Source organism: Dreissena polymorpha, chromosome 1, assembly GCF_020536995.1.
Source record: "Dreissena polymorpha isolate Duluth1 chromosome 1, UMN_Dpol_1.0, whole genome shotgun sequence".
Taxonomy (NCBI): Eukaryota; Metazoa; Mollusca; class Bivalvia; order Myida; family Dreissenidae; genus Dreissena; species Dreissena polymorpha.
In genome coordinates, this window is record NC_068355.1 from 132,561,138 (window position 1) to 132,582,540 (window position 21,403).

Below are 21,403 nucleotides of genomic sequence, written 5' to 3' on the forward strand. Positions count from 1 at the left end.
TTTTGACCAAAACTTTCCTCTATATGCTTTTTTGAATTTCGATAATATAGACGCAAATTTTCAAAACATTGACATGATTTGAACATGAATAATATGAAAAAAGCTGACAACGACCAATTACGCGTTAGAATTCCCGGGTTAGTATATTTTCTGAACCCGGGGTACATTTGAGTACCGGTGACTACTCTACCAGAACACCAGGCTGCGTCACAAGTATGTTAGAAGACATGAAAATCCCCCACTCCAATGAAGAAGGAAAGCAAACCGGTCACCTTTCTTCTATAAGGTGGTTGATGGGCTGGTAACAGCCCTGCCATGCCATGAATCTGTAAACTCCGTCCGCAAATCCAAACGCAGAGTTACTCCAAAAACTTTTCAAAACTTCAAAGTCGATAATATAGTTAAAGGTCATTCAATTAATCATTCAAAGTGTTTCGAACAAAACCAGCGCAAAACTACACAATACACAAACCCATTTTTCCCTAAGACAATAATAGATTGGAATAAACTAGAAGACATTGTTGTGCATATCAATACCGTTGACAGCTTCATGTCATTTGTCAACTGCCATACAGTGGGATTAACTACCCTCTCTTCCGTTGCGCCAACGCTGAAAGGCTATGCATTATGTCTATCCAGATCTAGAGGTATGCTTAAGAATACCCGCGGTACATTTAAGTAGTACCCGAGCCGGTGTCCAATCGAGCCAAAGTTACAACTTCTCGAGGCATGCGAATTACCGCCATCACAAGTCGCTTGATGGTAATGAGTAACATCTTTTACGTATTTACCTATTAGCCATTTTCTTTTTGTCTCATTATTAACTCTTAACAACATGACTAATGAAAAAAATCACTAACAGAGCCGTCAAAATTCTCTTTTTATTACAGACTTCATGGACAAATATTATAAACTGTTGACAATCCAAAATGCTTAAGTGTGGACATTTCAAAAGACCTTTCATGGAACACCAATATAGATATAATTACAAATAACTCTAATAAATCCCTTGGTTTTCTCCGAAGGAACATACAGACAAGAAATTGTAACACTCGCCAGCTCTCATACAAGACCATAGTTAGACCACAGGTTGAATATGCTTCTACCGTATGGAGTCCTCACACAATCCAAAATATACAAAAAATTGAAAATGTACTGCGTCGAGCAGTCCGCTGGGTCAAGCATAACTATTCTCCATACGACAGTGTCAACTCCATGCATCAGGAACCTGGTTGGCAGACCCTACAAGACAGACGAAATGACACTAAAGTAATCATATTTTTTCAAAATTGTTCAAGGTTTAGTGGCTGTGCCCCTACCATCATATATCGAGCGACACACCAGATTCACTCGTTACATGCACCACCTCTCCTACAGACAGATCCATACCACTGCAAATTATTATAAGTTTTCATTTTTTCCCAAGTCACCACCGGAAACCCGATATGCTGTGAAAATCGGATGTGCTTGGAAAAGTTGCCAAAACATTTTGCTGAATGTCGGTAGGTTAAGTAAATCCAGTTCTATAATTGTTGAAAGGTATTTTTGAATTAAAATATCATTTGGTATATGCAAAGGAGGTATTATAATGAATGTTAGAAAAATCCTGGTTATTATCATTCATGATTTATTGAAATATGGCTATTTGAAGTCGACGATTCAGGGATTTGTCCACTATTTAGCACTTTATTTAAATTTTTTTTAAAGGTATGCCAGTGAAAAAGTTTTTGCACCGAAAACTATTGTGAACCGTTTTGTCATGCGACCGATTTGGATACATCACATCATGAAGGTGCTTGGAATCGAAAATCGTGCGTTCTATCGATGTAAACGTGATCAATTTATTAAAAGTAAAAAGAACACTAACAATTTGTTTTTAAAAACGTTTTTTTTCCATACAAGATTATTATGGATTCATCAATTCTGTCTCCAGAAAGCAAACCATCTACTTCTGGAAGTTCTCACGACAAGAAAAACGCACTCTCTGGTTCAAGTTTGAAATCTCCTCGAAGGTCCCATAATTCGGAATCTGATCATGATAATAATGAATCTGAGTCGCCTGACAAGAGCAAAAACAAGTCGCCGGCAAGAGTGAAACAGTCACCGTCACAAGATCGGAAAAGAAAAGCAGAGACTGATGAAGAAATTAAGGCAAAACACGCTAAACAAGAGGAGGAAAGATTAAAGATGCAGTAAGCACATTTGGCTTTGGGGATGCAGCATACCAGTTAGATTGCATGGTCCAGTTGCCATTCTAAACTGCGCTATTTGCCCAATTTTTCTGAAAATCTCGCACATTTTCAGCATGTGTGAGAAAAAAATTCGGGCACTTGATATCCAGGAGTACTTTTTAAAATCAAAGCAATATGGACTTCGCCCACAAATTTTGAGAGCATCTTTATGAGTGTCAATTACATGTTTTGCTTTAACCAAACTATATTCCGCCTTACAGTGAAGTGTCGTTGTGTTTGAAAATCTATTTTGGCCAATGAGAGCATAACGTAGGTTTCCTCGTATAGCGTGCTCCTGTGTATAGCGCGCAGGCTGTTTTTTAAATGCAAAAATGGAGAAAAAAATATTTAAAGACAATAAATCACCAAATCAGACCGAAAATGGCCGCCATTTTACTATTGCACAATCCAATAATCAGGGGCATTGGAAAGCTTAATTAAGCATTCAAAATAGGAAGCGTCATTATGATTAGGAGCATGGGTTGCATAGCACTATACTTTTCTGACAATTTTGTAATTTTTAGCAAAAGATTAACAGTCCATGTGCATTTCGTGAAAAACGTGAGAAAATAAGAATCGGTGTACATCGTGTGATTTTTCCTCAGGGAAAGCATGGGCATTAAATTTGAATGTCGCATGTGAGACAGGGATACAGTTGTTGAGGTATGCGGGCGTAGCACTATATTTTGGACAATTTTAGTGAATGTTTGAAACACAACTGTTAAAAGTTAAATATTTATGCACACAAAATGCGATTGCATATTTTCACGATGTCAAGTGTCAATTAGTGTCTCAATTAAATGTCAATTAGCGTCTAAACAAATCTAGAACATATTACTCAATAACATCTGCCAATTAAATACGAAGTGCAAAATGACCCCCTTTCACACCTACCGTTACCCGCAAAAAAGACCTCGTTCGCACCTCCCCTTGCCTGCTCTCCGGAATGACGACAACAGTCCCCATCGGAATTCATCCATAAAGAAGTGTAAAAACACAAACAAAGAAATGTCCGCAAGTTTATTTAAACAAATTTATTTTTGACCAAAACTTCTTCTACCGCGTTCATATCTACCAGTAGCGACTTCTTGTTGTTTCGACAATGGCCCCTCAGTCTGTACGATTATAGGGTGGTAGTTTTCTGGAAAAAAAATGGTGGCCATTTTGATAATTTACGATTACAAACATATTTTTACCAATTTAGCAGCCAGGATAGTGTTGTATCAGTGTTTAGCGCGCACCAGCTTTTTAATTCGAATTTTGGTGGTAAAACACTGCGCGCTATACGAGGAAACCTACGGTACACTTTGAATAAGGCCCAAATAAAAATAGTCTTGATTTTTTGCCCCCGACCCTAACGATTCTTTTGGTTGCGGATAAAAATCTGATGGCGATGTTTTTCGCCTGTACAGTACGTTATGAGTTTTGCCTATAGGACATTGTATCCGATAACTACAGATCCATTCGTTTACGCTTTATAAACATGGCGGCGTCCGCGTCTCTTATGTTGGCGATTAACATTGCAAATTGTGACCACAAAAAAGAAATTTCATCTCAACACATTTCGATTCCCAAGTAATAGATTCTTACCAAAATATTTGCTAAAAGTTGATGTTAAGATGGTTAACACCCGACAGGAATTGAAGTACTTAATTATTCACTACTAAAATTGTCCGTCATTGTATACATTACCCTGACGTTTGCATTTTGGTAGATTCTATTCCAAACACTGCTTATTAAAACAGGAAAATGTTAGAGACGAAATCATCAATGATAAAATATCTGATATCTAACACCGATTGGAATAAATCCATCAACTTACTTCAAAATAAGTCAAAATTTAGCGCATCTCAACTACAGAAAATAATTTTTTTTTTTAGCACAATGCACATATCTCTCTTTTGTCCATTCGTGACTTTTCTGAAGTTCACCAGTGACTTCCAAGTTCGGCCTTTTGGAACACTACTTTAATAATACTGTTTACTTTGCGATCATTTTCACGGTTTTTATACATACTCAGGTCCTGAGTGCACTGTTATGAAGTACACCAAGACCTAGCTAATGCCTTACATGGGTCTCTGTGAATCCACTCACCATGTACACATGTAACTGACAGAATTTGCAAAAGGCAAATATGTACTACAAAACAATCATTATCGCCACGCTTTTCAAAAAGCGTGGGGATATTGTGGTTATCTCCGCTGTCTGTCTGTCCGTACTGGCCACTATCTCCTCATACACTATAAGCACTAGAACCTTGAAACTTACACACGTGGTAGCTATGAGCATATGTGCGACCCTGCACTATTTGTAATTTTGATCTGACCCCTGGGTCAAAAGTTAGGGGGGTTGGGGAGGGCCAGGTCAGAGATAGTCACTCATTTTTATGCCCCCAGTATGGTGCATATATTGGCCATAACTTTTGCAATATTGAAGATAGCAACTTGATATTTGGAATGCATGTGTATCTCATGGAGCTGCACATTTTGAGTGGTGAAAGGTCAAGGTCATCCTTCAAGTTCAAAGGTAAAAAAACAACAAATCCAAGCTAAGTAATAAGCTGTAAAGGGAGGTAAGTAATGAACCTGCCAAATGATATAAAAATATAATAAATCAAAGCGGCGCAGGAGGGGCCATTGTGTTTCTGACAAACTCAAAGGTAAAAAACAAATCCAAGGGAAGTAATAAAATTTAAAGGGAGGTAAGTAATGAACCTGCCAAATGATATATATTTTTTATGTCCCCCACTATAGTAGTGGGGGACATATTGTTTTTGCCCTGTCTGTCTGTTGGTCTGTTTGCGCCAACTTTAACATTTTGCAATAACTTTTGCTATATTGAAGATAGCAAATTCATATTTGGCATGCATGTGTATCTCATGAAGCTGCACATTTTGAGTGGTGAAAGGTCAAGGTCATCCTTCAAGGTCAGAGGTCAAATATATGTGGCCAAAATCGCTCATTTGATGAATACTTTTTCAATATTGAAGATAGCAACTTGATATTTGGCATGCATGTGTATCTCATGGAGCTGAACATTTTGAGTGGTGAAAGGTCAAGGTCAAGGTCATCCTTCAAGGTCAGAGGTCAAATATATGTGGCCCAAATCGCTTATTTTATAAATACTTTTGCAATATTGAAGATAGCAACTTGATATTTGGCATGCATGTGCATCTCATGGAGCTGCACATTTTGAGTGATGAAAGGTCATGGTCATCCTTCAAGGTCAGAGGTCAAATATATGTGGCCCAAATCGCTTATTTTATGAATACTTTTGAAATATTGAACATAGCAACTTCATATTTGGCATGCATGTGTATCTCATGGTGCTGCACATTTTGAGTGGTGAAAGGTCAAGGTCATCCTTCAAGTTCAAAGGTCCAAAAAACCAATCCAAGGGAAGAAACAAGCTTTAAAGGGAGGTAAGTAATGAACCAGCAAAATGAAAAAAAATAAAAATAAATCAAAGCGGCGCAGGAGGGGGCATTGTGTTTCTGACAAACTCAAAGGTAAAAAAAACAAATCCAAGGGAAGTAATAAGCTTTAAAGGGAGTTAAGTAATGAATCTGCCAAATGATATATTTTTTTTTATAAATCAAAGCGGCGCATGAGAGGGCATTATGTTTCTGACAAACACATCTCTTGTCATACATGTATGTTATTTTACATTAACTTCTTCATTTCTACACTGATTCACTTCCAATTTATACTGAACATCTCTTATGACAATACGGTCAATCTCAAGTATGCATGGCCCCATTACCAATCCTGGGGTGCCCCCTGGGTCAAACATGCAGCGTGGGGATACGCGCAGGCCTCTGCTGCGCCATTTCTTGTTTGAATATGTGATAAATGAAATACCTTGTATTTATGGATGAAAAATGAATTCAAGACTTGTTCTCTTTTGTGAATTCTGTATGCAGGTTAGCATTAGTACAGAGGGTCATAAAAAGGCAAAAGGTGCATAAAGAGCTAGGAATGATGAAATGATGAATAATATACAACCACTAAACACCACATGTGCAATGTTTATCTTTTTGTCAGTTTTTGAACAATCATGGGTGCATTAACTGACCCTTTTTATCCCCAGGCTTTTTGAAAAGCGTGGGGATATTGTGGTTATCTCTGCCATCTGTCCGTCCGCCCTGGCCACTATCTCCTCCTACACTATAAGCACTAGAACCTTGAAACTTACACACATGGTAGCTATGAGCATATGTGTGACCCTGCACTATTTGGAATTTTGATCTGACCCCTGGGTCAAAAGTTATGGGGGTTGGGGTGGGGCCCGGTCAGAGATTTTTACTCATTTTTAGCTCGACTATTATATATGAAATATATATAGAGGAGCTATCCTACTCACCCTGGCGTCGGCGTGAGCGTCTGCGCTAGCGTTAGTGTCTGTGTTAGCGTGCAACTGTTAAAGTTTTCGTAAGACCCCAAATATTTTCTTTGTCCCTAGAGGCCTAGACATATTGCTTTCATATTTTGCATACTTGTTTACCAACATGACCCCAACCTATAAACAAGAGCAGACAACTCTATCAAGCATTTTGTCATAATTATGGCCCATTTTCCACTTAGAATATGCAGCAAAGGTAAACGTTTTCGTACTACCCCATTTATTTTCATTGTCCCTTGACATATTGCTTTTATATTTTGCATACTTGTTTACAAACATCACCCCAACCTATAAACAAGAGCAAACAACTCTATCAAGCACTTTGTCATAATTATTGCCCCTTTTATACTTATAATATGCATATTATTAATATATCTATGTTAAAGTTTGCGTACTACCCCAAATATTTGCTATATCCTTTGACATAATGCTTTTATATGTTGCCTACTTGTTTACCAACAAGACCCCAACCTATAAACAAGAGCAGACCACTGTATCAAGCATTTTGACATAATTATGGCCCCTTTTACACTTAGATAATTGAACATTTTGCTTAAATTGCCATTACTTCTTTATTTATGATCATATTTTATTATTACTTTGACAAAACAGCACTTACCTGAATACTACAATGGATTCCACCCAAACAGAATCCCTCCCCCCCCAAGCCCCCCCCCCCCATTTTTTTTTTAACATCTAATAAATTACCCCACCCCACATTATACCCCTCTCTCACCCCCACCCCCCCTACCCCCTACCTAAAAAGATTTTTGTTGTCCTTTTTTATATTTGAAAGATCATCTAATAAATTATTGAATATGAACAATTTCCCAATGATGGCTTACGTTATACTGTCAAGTACTCAAATAGTTGAGCGCGCTGTCCTCTGACAGCTCTTATTTTTGTTATTTTACTATAAATTCTTCATTTCTACGCCGATTGTCTTCAAATTGATACTGAACCTCTCTTATGACAATAGGGTCAATCTCAACTATGCATGGCCCCATTACCAACCCTGGGGCGCCCCACCCACGTAGGCCACACCCACCCAAAATTGCCTTTTACTATAATTTCTTCATTTCTATAATGATTCACTTCAAATTGATACTGAACCTCTCTTATGACAATACAGTCAATCTCAGCTATGCATGTCCCCATTACCAACCCTAGGGCACCCCGCCCACAAAAAAATAGGCCACGCCCACGTAGGCCATGCCCACTCAAAATTGCCTTTTACTATAATTTCTTCATTTTTACACCGATTTACCTCAAATTGACACTGAACCTCTCTTATGACAATAAGGTTAATCTCAACTATGCATGGCCCCATTACCAACCCTGCGGCCCCTGCCCACATAGGCCGCCCCCCACCCAAAATTGCCTTTTATTATAATTTCTTTATTTCTACACCGATTCACTTCAAATTGATACTGAACTTCTTTTATGACAATACGGTCAATCTCAACTATGCAAGGCCCCATTACCAACCCTGGGGCGCCCCGCCCACATAGTCCACGCCCACCCAAAATTGCCTTTTACTATTATTTCTTCATTTCTACACCGATTTACCTCAAATTGGTATTGCACCTCTCTTATGACAATATGGTCAATCTCAACTATGTAAGGCCCCATTACCAACCCTGGGGCACCCCGCCCACATAAGCCACGCCCACGCAAAATTGCCTTTTACTATAATCTCTTCATTTCTACACCGATTCACATCTAATTGATAATGAACTTCTCTTTTGACAATACAGTCAATCTCAACTATGCATGGCCCCATTACCAACACTGGGACGCCCCTGGGTCAAACATGCGGCGTGGGGATACGTGTCGGCCTCTGCCGTGCCATTTCTATTTTGACATGTCAAGCGTTTCAACGAATTATCGTTGAATTCATTACGCACAACTTTAAACGTTTTGCTTAATTCTCGAAGGAGCATAATTAAATTTGTAATCCAAAACGTGTCTTCAACAAATTATAGCTTCAAATAAACAGTTCACATGTATTTCGTGTTGATTCTTTTTCTTGATAAAAAACATGCCAAAAACATGCTGCATGTATAACGTCATGTCATCCGCATTGAAAGCGTGGGTGTATCGATTGTTTTATCAAAATTTGTAATGCTGAGCCCTGGATATCATGAAAGAAATGCAAATCAGCATATTTTTATTTTTAACCCCACGCTTTTTGTAAAGCGTGGGTATATTGTGGTTATCTCCGCCGTCTGTTTGTCTGTCCGTCCGTCCGTCCTTCCTGGCCACTATCTCCTCCTACACTATAAGCACTAGAACCTTGAAACTTACACACATGGTAGCTATGAGCATATGTCCGACCCTGCACTATTTGGAATTTTGATCTGACCCCTGGGTCAAAAGTAATGGGGTTTGGGGTGGGGCCAGGTCAGAGATTTTCACTCATTTTTATGTCCCAGGTATGGTGCATTCACCATAACTTTTTCAATATTGAAGATAGCAACTTGGCATGCATGTGTTTAATCTCATGGAGCTGCACATTTTGAGTGGTGAAAGGTCAAGGTCATCCTTCAAGGTCAGAGGTCCAAAAAACAAATCCAAAGGAAGTAATAAGCTTTAAAGGGAGGTAAGTAATAAACCTGCCAAATGATATAATTTTTTTTAAATAAATCAATGCGGCGCAGGAGAGGGCCTTGTGTAAGGTCAAAGGTAAAAAAAACAAATCCAAGGGAAGTAATAAGATTTAAAGGGAGGTACATGTAAGTAATGAACCTGCCAAATGATAATTTTTGTTTTAATAAATCAAAGTGGCACAGGAGGGGGCATTGTGTTTCTGACAAACACATCTCTTGTTTTATGTTATTTTACATTAACTTCTTCATTTCTACACCGATTTACTTCCAATTGATACTGAACATCTCTTATGACAATACGGTCAATCTCAACTATGCATGGCCCCATTACCAACCCAGGGATGCCCCCTGGGTCAAACATGCGGCGTGGGGATACGCGTAGGCCTCTGCCACGCCAGTTCTGATTTTATATGCAGCATCACTATGTATTGTGATGAATGTATTCAAATGTTTAGGTCATTCCATTTAAAAAAAAATTCATTTAATAATTTCCCTTTGATTACAAATAGGACATTTTCTAAGCTTGTGTGTTCTTGTATTTGCAAGGTCTCAATAATTTATAAACTGAATAAACTTTAATCTTCTTATAGGTTGGCACATATTATTAGGACATTTAGGTGCATTATCTTTTCAAAAAGTTATTGCCCAGGTATTCCATGTTTCTTCATTGCTGGGCGCTGTCTCCGGAATTAATAATTCACTTTCAATGACAAAGTGAAGAACTGGGGAGTAGTTAATATAAGTTGTCACCTTAAAGTCATTTGAGTTTTTGTGCTAATATTCAACTCTATCTTCTTAAATGCAGAGTTTCAACAAACATTTCTGTTGCATCATTCATGATGTACTCATTTACAGTCACTGCGAGAGTCTGCTGGTTCTCGTACAAAACTTAAGTCAATTATCAATAGTAGTTGACTGGCCAGTGCATTGGAATTAGGCAATATTGAGTTACTTTGTACTTTTTGTTATGATTTCTTCAGACCAGTATTTCAGCGTTCAGATTTTATTCTTAATGACATTTATTTAGGCTACACTGGGTTAGCACTTATCAACTTCACTGATATTCCTGTCTTTTCCAGGGTGCTTGTGTCCAACTTCTCAGAAGATCAGTTGAATCGCTATGAAATGTTCAGGAGAGCTGCATTTCCTAAAGCCTCTATCAAAAGGGTAAGCAGTGAATTTTCTGGAAGGGAAAGGCAAAATGAATTGTAGCAGACCTTGTTTGTTTTATCACCATACTTTAGTCTGCACTTGAGCCGAAGAAGTAAGATAACAATAACTTGTCAAAAGTGACTAAATTGATATTTGTTAACATCATAAAGGAAGCTAAAGTGGCTGTTAAAATGCCTGAATATTGTTATTATCATAACTAAAGCAAAGGATGTGTTTTAAGTGCTTATGGTGAGCTATTGTGATAATCTTATGACTGGGGATTTATGGCGCACCAAAGGGGTCGAAACTTAACGTCTAATGCAGCAGAAAAAATGCTGGTCGAGCAGCTGCTCAACCAGCAAATTCCTTCATGTGCAGCATTTATTTTTAAGCAGGTTTTCCGAAGGAAAAAACTGTTTATTAGAATGGCGAATGTCGGCAGGTGGGCTGGCGGACAGTCTGGCGGGCGGAACAAGCTGGTCCGAGCCATAACTTTGTCGTTCATTGTGAGATATTATAATCATTTGGCACATTTGTTCACCATCATTAGACGGTGTGTAGCGCAAAAGAATTACGTCGATATCTCCAAGGTCAAGGCCACACTTTGAGTTTAAAGGTCAAAAATGGCCATAAATGAGCTTGTCCGGGCCATAACTATGTCATTCATTGTGAGATTTTAAAATCATTTAGCACATTTGTTTACCATCATTGGACGGTGTGTTGCGGGAAAGAATTATGTCAATATCTCTAAGGTCAAGGTTGCCACGACTAAAATAGATTGATTTTGAAACAAGGGGGATACATGTAACTTTGATCAGTAACAATGCACATTTTGAGTTGGTCTCCCTTTATCACACTTTTTTTTTCAAATTGAAATCAAGGTCGCCTCGAGTAAAAATGGATTGAAACTTACACAAAAGGGGTAACAATGCGCATTTTGAATTGTCTCCCTTTAATATCAGACTTTTTTTTTCCAATTGAAAACCTGGTTTTGTGACAATTTTGTCCCTTGTTGGAATATGGCATCTGCCAATCAGAATTCATGTCTAACGGCTGTTAAAACTTGTGCGAAAATTACGACAATGTCTGATAAGAATGGGTGCGCAAGTGCAGGTTCTCTGTTTTTATCGATTTACTTACTTAATTATTCTTAATTATTGCTGCTGGCAAGTGTAGGTTCTCTGTTTCTATCAATTTACTTACTTAATGATTCTTAATTTCTAAAGTTATTGTCAGGTCTGTTTTGATTCCGTAGAGGTAGCTTATGTTGTCCGTTTATAAGCTCAAATTTGATTGGCTGACAGTTTCTAATAATAAATGCTGGTCAAGCAGGATTTTTCTGCTGCAGCAAAAAAAAAATGCTGCTCGGGCTGCAGCAGAAGTTAAAGTTTCAGCCTCTTTAGTGCGCCATAGGGATTGGCATCGTGCCGTGTCAACTTTTGTGGTTGTTCATACTCTAGAGAACACATTTTTGCTTGATGAAGCTTGGTAAGAAAGTTTTATCTTGACTGTATCAAGGCCACTTTTGAATCAGGGTCATGTGTAACAGTGTGTAAAAAATATGGGTCACATGATATTTTTTGAAAAACCTTGTCACTACCCTAGAAGCAACTTTGAGGATGCAATTTTGATGAAACTTTATGGTCAATTTTTAGCTTATTACTAGTACCTGTCAAGAGGCAACATTTTTCATTATGTGGGGGGCAAAACTAGATCATCAGAGTAAGTCTTTGAGGCATACAGTGGGACAAATTTCAGGTGGGTGCTTTAGCCCCTCTGTTCAATTTAATGACAGCAGCATTTGTATATTGTATATTGCAGCTAATGCAGAGCATCACAGGTACAACCATATCTCCGAACGTTGTCATAGCAATGGCAGGAATTGCAAAGGTGTTTGTGGGAGAAGTGGTAGAGGAAGGTGAGTCTGGCAAAATTGATCTTTCATTTAACCCTTTACCTCTTAGATACTTATTTGTAGTCCCTTAGAAAAAAAAAATGAATTAAAGACTTTATATAATAAGGTTTTAAAGGTTTCATTTCCAACCCTTCAATACTGATGACCGGCAAACAGCATACCACCTGAACCGCCTGGGAGTTTCTCACAGGCATTTCTGGTTTTATGCTGTTTGCAAGTCATTTTCAAAATGCCTCTGTGCGGGAAAGGGTTAGCATCATTCATGTAGGTAAACATTCTTTGATCACCAACTTGAATTCAACTATCTTTGTAAGGGGCTAAAAGTTGTCTGTCCATGACTTTGTATGGTATCATTTTTCAACCATGTTTGTTAAGGGGCAGGGTGAAGTTGAATATTTACTGCTGCAGTGCCTAAATCTTCCACAGTTGGAAGGTATTTTGATGACAGTTAAACAGTTGCCAACCAATCAACACACACATTGACATGGAAGTTATGTAAAGTGTGCATTTGCTGACCTAATTTTTGTATGTATTGATTTCTTGGCTTCGGATAAATTGTAAGCAAAATTAGAGGCAAAAAACTGCTAAAATGAGTGTACAAGCCCACGTTAAAAAAATATTCAAAATTTGAAAATAGTATTTTTTCATGAAATCAGCTTTTCAAAGCCATTTATTTGGAGTTTAACACAAAACCATTTTCTGGTTGGAGTTAATTTACTACAGCTTTTTATAGGGGCATAGTGTGTTTGATTTTTGATCGATAACATTGAAATGTTTTTTCTATTAATGAGAATTATATTTCATTATTGTTCTCATTGCAACTTTTTAATTATGTATTGTGTTGTTCATGTTGTTTAAATTTAAAACCATATACTATATAAATACTTGTTAACATTTCTAAGATACACTTCAACACCGTTATTTCGAAGTCGTCGGGACCGTTAAAAAAACTTCAGATTAACGATGATTCAAAATAAACATTTGACCGAAGACTTCTTTGATTCTGTAAAAAATCGTTGTGGAATTCTAGCGTAAACTAGTCAGATAGCAATAGATTTCCACTTGTAACAAACGGAGGAATAAACGATTCTTGTTCTTGTGTCTATTTTTGTCTAATTACACAACATATAAAATATAACGAATATCGCAAATGATCAGACATACATACATATGAATACATTTTCGGAAATGAATTAACATTTTTTTAACTAATACGCAATGTCTCTCTGAACACTGGCGTTCGCGCAGACGACAAAGGTGTAATTATCGGCTATTGACACGACAAAGGTGTGAAATTACGCTCAGTATTTTGCAGTTTTGACTTCGGATTAAAGATTGATAATTAGTAGCGAATTATAGTGTTGGGACCAACTGAATCACTTCGAATTAACGATTTCTTTGGTCTTACGAAGTTCGGATTAACAATAAAATTTTACATTAAACAAAGAAGAACCAAACTCGGGACCCGAAAAATACTTCGAAATAACGGTGACTTCGGATTATCGGTGTTCGAAATAACGGTGTTGAAGTGTAGTTCCTTTGTAGAGCTCTGAGACTTATTCCTTGTGATCCACGTAGAGCAAAGTAGGATAATTTTGGCACATTAAGATGACACATTAAGATGAAAAAGTAATGCTCTGCGGCATCGAAATAACCTGACAAGTGACAAAAATAAATGTAAATAACTTTTTTGCAACATCTGAAATTAGACCTGTTTTCTGATCATGTATCATTGTGTAATTTGGACAGTCTTGGCGTATATTTAGACTTTCAATGATGAGAGTGTTAAAAGCATATGGACAGAAATCTTGAATATTGGTCGTGTAGGAAGTCTGTGGTTTTGTTTTTTATGTCCCCCAGTCTATACTGGGCGACATATTATTTTTTCCCTGTCTGTTGGTTTGTTTATTTGTTGGTTTGTGTCAAACTTTAACATGGGCCATAACTTTTGCAATATTGAAGATAGCAACTTGATATTTGGCATGCATGTGTATCTCATGGAGCTGCACATTTTGAGTGGTAAAAGGTCAAGGTCATCCTTCAAGGTCAAAGGTCAAGGTCAATTTTTGCAATATTGAAGATAGCAACTTGATATTTGGCATGCATGTGTATCTCATGGAGCTGCACATTTTGAGTGGTGACAGGTCAAGGTCATCATTCAAGGTCAAAGGTCAAATTTTGCCAGTGCATACCGCAGAAGCTTATCAGGGAAAACACTTTTTGCTTTAATGGATTTTTTTCCTGTAAAGGATGTCACTAAGGTAAAATACCGTTGAGGCAAAAACTGTAGTCTCCCTATTAAGCAAAGGCTCATCTGCGACGACACTTTACTCACTTCCATTTAGCCCAGTTTTCCCATAAAGTGACTATATAGTCAAATAAGACACAAGCTCATTAGCCCTGCACTGGGAATTTTTACTGCACATGCACAGTTCTCCCAGAAGTATGCTAACTGTTTTGTTATTTCTCAGCCCTTGATGTCCTTGAGCAATGGGGAGAGACCGGCCCCATACAGCCACGTCACATCCGGGAGGCAGTAAGGGTCCTGAGAGACAAAAATGTTGTACCAAACTCTAAGAAAAAGAAAGTGACTTTCACGTGAAGTGGCTTCATGTGCGCCAAAATGAGGCTGCGTCTGCTGGTAGACATGGTTATTGTATCCATGGAAACGATATTCTTCAGGGAGAAGTCTTTTCATTGAATGCCAAAATGGATAAGTTATTGTTTGGAATTTAATTACCATAACAGTGTAAGGATGTTGTTTAAGGGTGTTATGAAGGCATTCAATTGTGTAATGGAAACATTAGGGAAGAAAGTGTGTGCAAAGCTTGCAAACAAAACTGTACCCGGTAACATTAAAAGTGTGTTAGACTTAGTGTTCTATATTTATTAATAGCTTTGTATAAGACTGAATGTCTTTCAAATATGTGCAAACATAAAGTTTTTACTCAATACTGTTTACATGTCTGCATGCTTTATTGAGAGTTATTATATAGTCAAATCTTTATTAAATGAATAAAGCTGATTGTTGAACATGTTTTCCTGGTTACTGAAGCATGTAGGCTGGTAACCAGTATTTATTTTATGCTTTCCTGTGGTTTATAGAGAAATATCAGTGAATTAAGCTGATAATTTCACTGTTTCAAACAATGAAAATTATCAGTGAAAATTATCGATAATTTTCACTGTTTATGTTAAATGACGTCATTTTTGTGATGAAAGGACGTCATTTTCCCAACAAAATTATTTAGTTTAACTCTTTAACAATGTATATAAACTGTGAAAAAAACATAAAATAAAAAGAAAATTTGTTGGTTTCTGTGCATTATCTCCTCTATGTATACATGATAAGTGATCACGTGTGTCAGCTAGCACAAATCATAACTGAGACACAGTTTGGACCTCATCCATTTATGAATGTTTTTGTGACAATTATGCATTTTCCCCAAAAGTTGACATTGACACCTGGTTTTCTAATCCTCAAACAGCTTTAGCAAAAGATATTATTACATTTTGAAGGCAAAGTGCACAGATGCACGGAATCCCCCATGTTCAACCTGTAATTTTACTGTCAGAAAAGAATCAGTAAAATTGCCTGACTAATTTATCCCCCCCCCCAAAAAAAAAAATACACTGTATAATTTCAGGATTTTAACTTGGAGTGTGAATATACAGTATTATCATAACATTAATCGATTACTTGTACATTTGCATATGGGCCATGCTCTGTGAAAAAGGGTTTAATCAGGGGTGGCGAAATCTCAAAAAACTATACTTGTCCACGGACAACTATTTCGGAAATTTTACTTGTCCGTTGCTGAACTACACTTGTCAGTAAATGTTTATATAAATTATAAACGCATCATTTGATTAATGTAAAACAATGTGGAATATACCAAAATGAGTATGATTTGCTAGTTTTGTTTATAGTTGTATTTCAATAGTACATTCATTATAGCAGTATATTATAAACAATATAAAGACTTTCGAAAACTTTTAATCTTGCAAAGCTAGTGTTATTAAAACATGTGTTGAACATAAGTACATCGTAATCTTAACAAATTAAACTAGTGCAATATGTCGACCTCATCAGACTGAGGCTCTGCACCAATACTGGTAGCAATTTGATTATCATCAACTGGTAACCATTGAAAATCTGTGAGCCAAGTTTCTTGAAAAGTTCTGGTGCGTTTAAAAGATCATATTTTTTATCATAATCTTACTTAGTTTTTTTGGGAGGTGGACTGCTCAAAGCTTCGGGTTTCTGCTCCGTTGTTGAAGATTTAAAAAAACTAAATGTTCCATTTTTACCATTAAAGTCGTCTTAAATATTAAGGTAGACAGTGTTTTGATTATCTTACTTTGATACTTTTTATTTCCGTCTGATTGTAAAAATAAAGAAACCAGTCTGTACACTGTCTAACAGTCGGGCCGAATGTTTAAAATGCGGCATGCTCCTGGTCTCTTATAGAATAAGGGAGATCACTGTGCAGGAGAGTGGCAGTATTTTAGCTTGATTGCTCCGCAAATAGCACTGAAAATGTAATCGCATGTCAACATCCGGTTTTGTAAAACTTAATTACGGCTTTAATACAATTTATTTTTTTGTATACCTGGACCCGACTTTTAAAAAACTTGTTGTCCACGGACAACTTAATTGAAAAAAATCAGTTGCCCAGACAAGCAAATGTACGACTCGGGCAACTCGGACATTTGATTTCGCCACCCCTGGTTTAATGTATGTGCGTATGTTTAGGCCTTAACTGGATTTTTGCTGTGAAGAAACTGTCTGTAAACGAAAAATATCACAAAAGCGGAATGTGTCGTCCCTGATTAGCATGCGCGAACTGAACAGGCTAATCTGGGACAACACTTTCGGTACATGCATAAAACCCTCATTTTACAGAGCAAGTGAAAATAATTTTGTTTATACATTATTAATGATGCAAATCCCATGAAAAGGGAAGGGTATGGAATAAAAATAATATTTTTATTTTGAGAAGTCAATACCATCGTTGCATGTGCCTAATACAGGACTTTGGCAATAAACTTGTTCAAGTTAATGACTTCAAAATTTGCAAATGCTTGATAACATGTATCAGTTGTCTGATGTATTTAAGGACAGAAAATCAATAAATTTCGCCACCATGACACATTCTCTTGGTTGTTGTCTTGTACTTCCGAATCATACACTTAAAAATTGTATACAATGATAGATCTGCTTAAATCTGGGCCCTCTTGTTTGTTAACTGTATGGATGTAGAAGAAGCCTAGGATAATCCATGAAATGTTGGGATATTTTTAGCCTCATTCTGCGAAATCCAGACTTAATGCTTGTTTGTAAAGTTTCATGCCAGATGAGCCTGTGCAGTCCGCTATCATGGAATGTTTCGTTTAACAGTCTCTTCTGAATGAAAATCCAGTCTAGGCGTAAAGTGTCATTCCTGATGAGCTTGTGCAGACTGCACAGGGTAATCTGGAACGACACTTCACAAACATTCATTTAGCATAGTTTTTAAAGAAAACATCTCATTTTGAGTCATTTTAAAGAATGGAACCAGTATCTTGTACTGGGATGTCTTGAACACTGACTGGATAGGGTTTGAACTTTCTCAATGTCAAGGTCGAAATTCACTGCATACCAGTATAATCATGCACTTGAAAGGGAGTTTAAATGATGTTTTCAAGCACTTATTAGTACACAGGGAGTTTAAATGATGTTTTCAAGCACTATAAGTACACATCAGGGAGTATAAATGACGTTTTCAAGCACTTATTAGTACACATTTCGGACAAACAAAAGTTTCCCCATATATCAACCTACATACGTATATTACATTGGGGACAACCTTACTTAGTGGCATGCGGTCTAATTTATATTCATGCATTTACTAATGGGCCAGGTAATGAGGTATCGGACAGATTTAAGGAACAAACAACGACTTATTTGACATTGGAGAACTAAGTACTGTCCAACACTTTGAATTAGTGACATTCAGTGCAACTTCTAATCATGCATGTGGCAAAGGGTGAGGATAGAGATAAAGCGCTGTGTCAATTTCTGTAACCCGGACCATGAATAGGTGGCATGCATTATAATTTATATTGATATACTTGTCAGGGATTTATGATAGGGATTAAATGCTGTATTACTTATTATTTTTGACAGTCTTAAGGTACCCATGAGTTTTCATCATATAACGACTGATGTCGGTTTGAAGACCTAAGTACTGTCTATCATCCTGACTAAGAGACACGCTGTCTAAATAATATTGGTGCTAGTTGCAGGGAAACAGGAGGTGATAAAATGCTGTTTTTATGCCCTCTTTCGAAGAAAAGGGGGTATATATAGGATTAGGACTGTTCGTCAGTCTGTCACACTGTCCGCTCTCTAATTTAAATATTTTTCATCCGATCTTTACAAAACTTGGTCAGCAGTTGTATCTAGACAATATCTAGGTCAAGTTCGACTATGGGTCATGCCGGGTCAAAAACTAGGTCACGGGGTCGAAAAAAAAAATCCAAAGGAAGTAATAAGCTTTAAATTGACATAATTATCTGACCTGCCAAATTATATATTTTTTGTTAAAAAAATCAAAACGGCGCAGTAGGTGGCATTATGTTTCTGACAAACACATCGTGGTAAAAGGACATCCTTCAAGGTCTTAGGTCAAATATACAAATCCAAGGGAAGTAATAAGCTTTTAAGGGAGATAATTATTCAATATTGAACATAGCAACTTGATATTTGGCATGCATGTGTATCTCATGGAGCTGCACATTTTGAGTGGTGAATCTACAGTCACGGTAGTGGCTTTTACTTATTTGCTACTAAAAATAGAGATTTGTTAGAGACAATTATTTTCAAGGGAAGTAATTTATATAATTATAAATCTCAGATGATATATTTCCATACCAAGAATTTAAGTTCTTTTCACAGTTACTGTACAGATTTTTGATTATTTATAACTCAAATGATTGAGTTGTAAAAGGTAGGGTGGCATATAACAGTTGAACTGTCCGTCAGTGTGTTAGTCAGTATGTAAGTCCGTCCGAAAACTTTAATGGCCATAACTTTTTCAATATTGAAAATAGCAACTTGATATTTGGAATGCATGTGCATCTCACGGAGCTGCACATTTTGAGTGGTGAAAGGTGAAGGTCAAGGTCATCCTTCAAGGTCAAATGTCTAATGTATGGCGTCTGTCCGTCCGTCCAAAAACTTTAACATTGTCCATAACTTTTTCACTATTGAAGATAGCAACTTGATATTTGGCATGCATGTGTATCTCATGGAGCTGAACATTTTGAGTGGTGAAAGGTGAAGGTCAAGGTCATCCTTCAAGGTCAAATGTCAAATATATGGCGTCTGTCCGTCCGAAAACTTTAACATTGGCCATAACTTTTTAAATATTGAAGATAGCAACTTGATATTTTGCATGCATGTGTTTCTCATGAAGCTGCACATTTTCAGTGGTGGTAGTTCAAGGTCAAGGTCATCCTTCAAGGTCAAAGGTAAAAAATAAAATAAAATCAAAGCGGCGTTTTCATGAAGCTGCACATTTTGAATGGTGGAAGTTCAAGGTCAAGGTCATCCTTCAAGGTCAAAGGTCAATTTTTTTTTTTAAATTCAAAGCGGCGCAATAGGGGGCATTGTGTTTCTGACGATCACATCTCTTGTTTTTAAATGATATAATTATCATTTCTTTCCTGTACTAATTTGTGAATGGTAGGGTTCATTACATACCTGTGGACTTGTGTCCATAGATACATGATGAACTCTGGCTATGATCTCTTTGATAAACCACAGGCCTCCGTTGTCAGTGATGTCTGACTTGGTCTTTTTTGACTGTCTACAGACCCCCCCCCGTTAGATTGGACGAAATCCAAAGGAAGTAAAAAGCTTCAAAGGGAGATTATTTCTATACCTGCCAAATGATAAATAGAAATTTTATTTCAAAGCGGCGCAGTAGGGGGCATTGTGTTTCTGACGAACACATCTCTTGTAATTCTTATTGCGCACTGATTTTAGGTAACCATTTTTGACAAACAAAAGTTTTGCCTGTAAAGCAATCTATGTCCCGTTGGAGAACTAGGTACTGTCTGTCACAATTTCTGAGTAAGAAAATGAGTCTAAATTTCATTCTGAACCTGACGGGGTGTAAGGTGACCCTAATACTCTTAATCAACCTCACTAGCTGACAAGTCGTCTATTTTACATCGTGCACATGACAAGGAGTAAAACATTCTTTGTTTGCATATTTCTGAAAGGTATATCAGTACCTGTTGCTACTTCAGACAAACAAGAATTTCGCCCCATATAATAAACTATCTATCCCTATTTGTATAACTATATAGTGTCTGTTACCCGGGTTAGGTGTCATGCTGTCTTATTTATATTCGTGCATGTGACATTATTTAGTTAATTTGCACTGTTCAAGTGCCTTTCATGCACTTTTAAGTATCTTTTTTTGACTAACAAGAGGTTGCTCCGTCTAACGGCTTACTCGTATGTCACATTTGAGACCTAAGTACTGTCCACATTTGAGACCTAAGTACTTTATATAAATACTCACCATGTCTAGTTTAGATTCTGTCCAATTTATATTCGTGAAAGTGACACAGATTCAATGTGATGATAAAACGGTGTTTGGATGCTTATTTCTGTAGATTTTATGTACCCATTTCTGAAAAACAACAATTTTACCCGTATAACAAACTGTGTCATTCTGGACACCACTTTAGTTCCCATCTTGGCTAGGCAACAAGACGTCTTTATTATAAACATGCACATGACGTGTTATAAAGCTAGCTATAAACTATTGTTTAAATGCTTATTTCTGGCAATTTAAAGTGCCTATTTTTGACAAACAAGAGTTTGTCGCATATGAACTAATTCACTTTGGAAACCTTGGTGGCGTCTTTCATCCTGACTACGTGACAAGCCATCTCATGTTTAGCAGAACGTTTTTTTTGTTCAACCACTTTATGTTAACTCCCTTATCTCCAGGTGTAAAACTTTTGTTGAAAAATAAACATGCATTTATTAGATTATTTTACTGAAGTGTAAAGTCATCGTCCATTACTTGCATTTT

The 21,403-nt window shown here is 37.1% G+C and overlaps 1 protein-coding gene across 1 annotated transcript; it reads left to right on the plus strand.

Moving 5' to 3' along the window:
• The first annotated feature begins 1,797 nt into the window (after positions 1–1,797).
• LOC127850520 (transcription initiation factor TFIID subunit 11-like) lies at positions 1,798–17,464 on the plus strand. Its single transcript, XM_052383626.1, has 4 exons — positions 1,798–2,192; positions 10,321–10,408; positions 12,215–12,311; positions 14,780–17,464. Exons 1-4 carry the CDS (start codon positions 1,909–1,911, stop codon positions 14,908–14,910), a joined length of 600 nt encoding a protein of 199 aa, XP_052239586.1. The 5' UTR covers positions 1,798–1,908; the 3' UTR covers positions 14,911–17,464.
• Positions 17,465–21,403: the final 3,939 nt, after the last annotated feature.

Coding starts and splice junctions, on each gene's coding strand:
- LOC127850520 (XM_052383626.1), top strand. CDS start 1,909: ATGGATTCATCAATTCTGTCTCCAGAAAGCAAACCATCTACTTCTGGA. Junction 2,193..10,320: donor GAGGAAAGATTAAAGATGCA/GTAAGCACATTT, acceptor TGTCTTTTCCAG/GGTGCTTGTGTCCAACTTCT. Junction 12,312..14,779: donor GGGAGAAGTGGTAGAGGAAG/GTGAGTCTGGCA, acceptor GTTATTTCTCAG/CCCTTGATGTCCTTGAGCAA.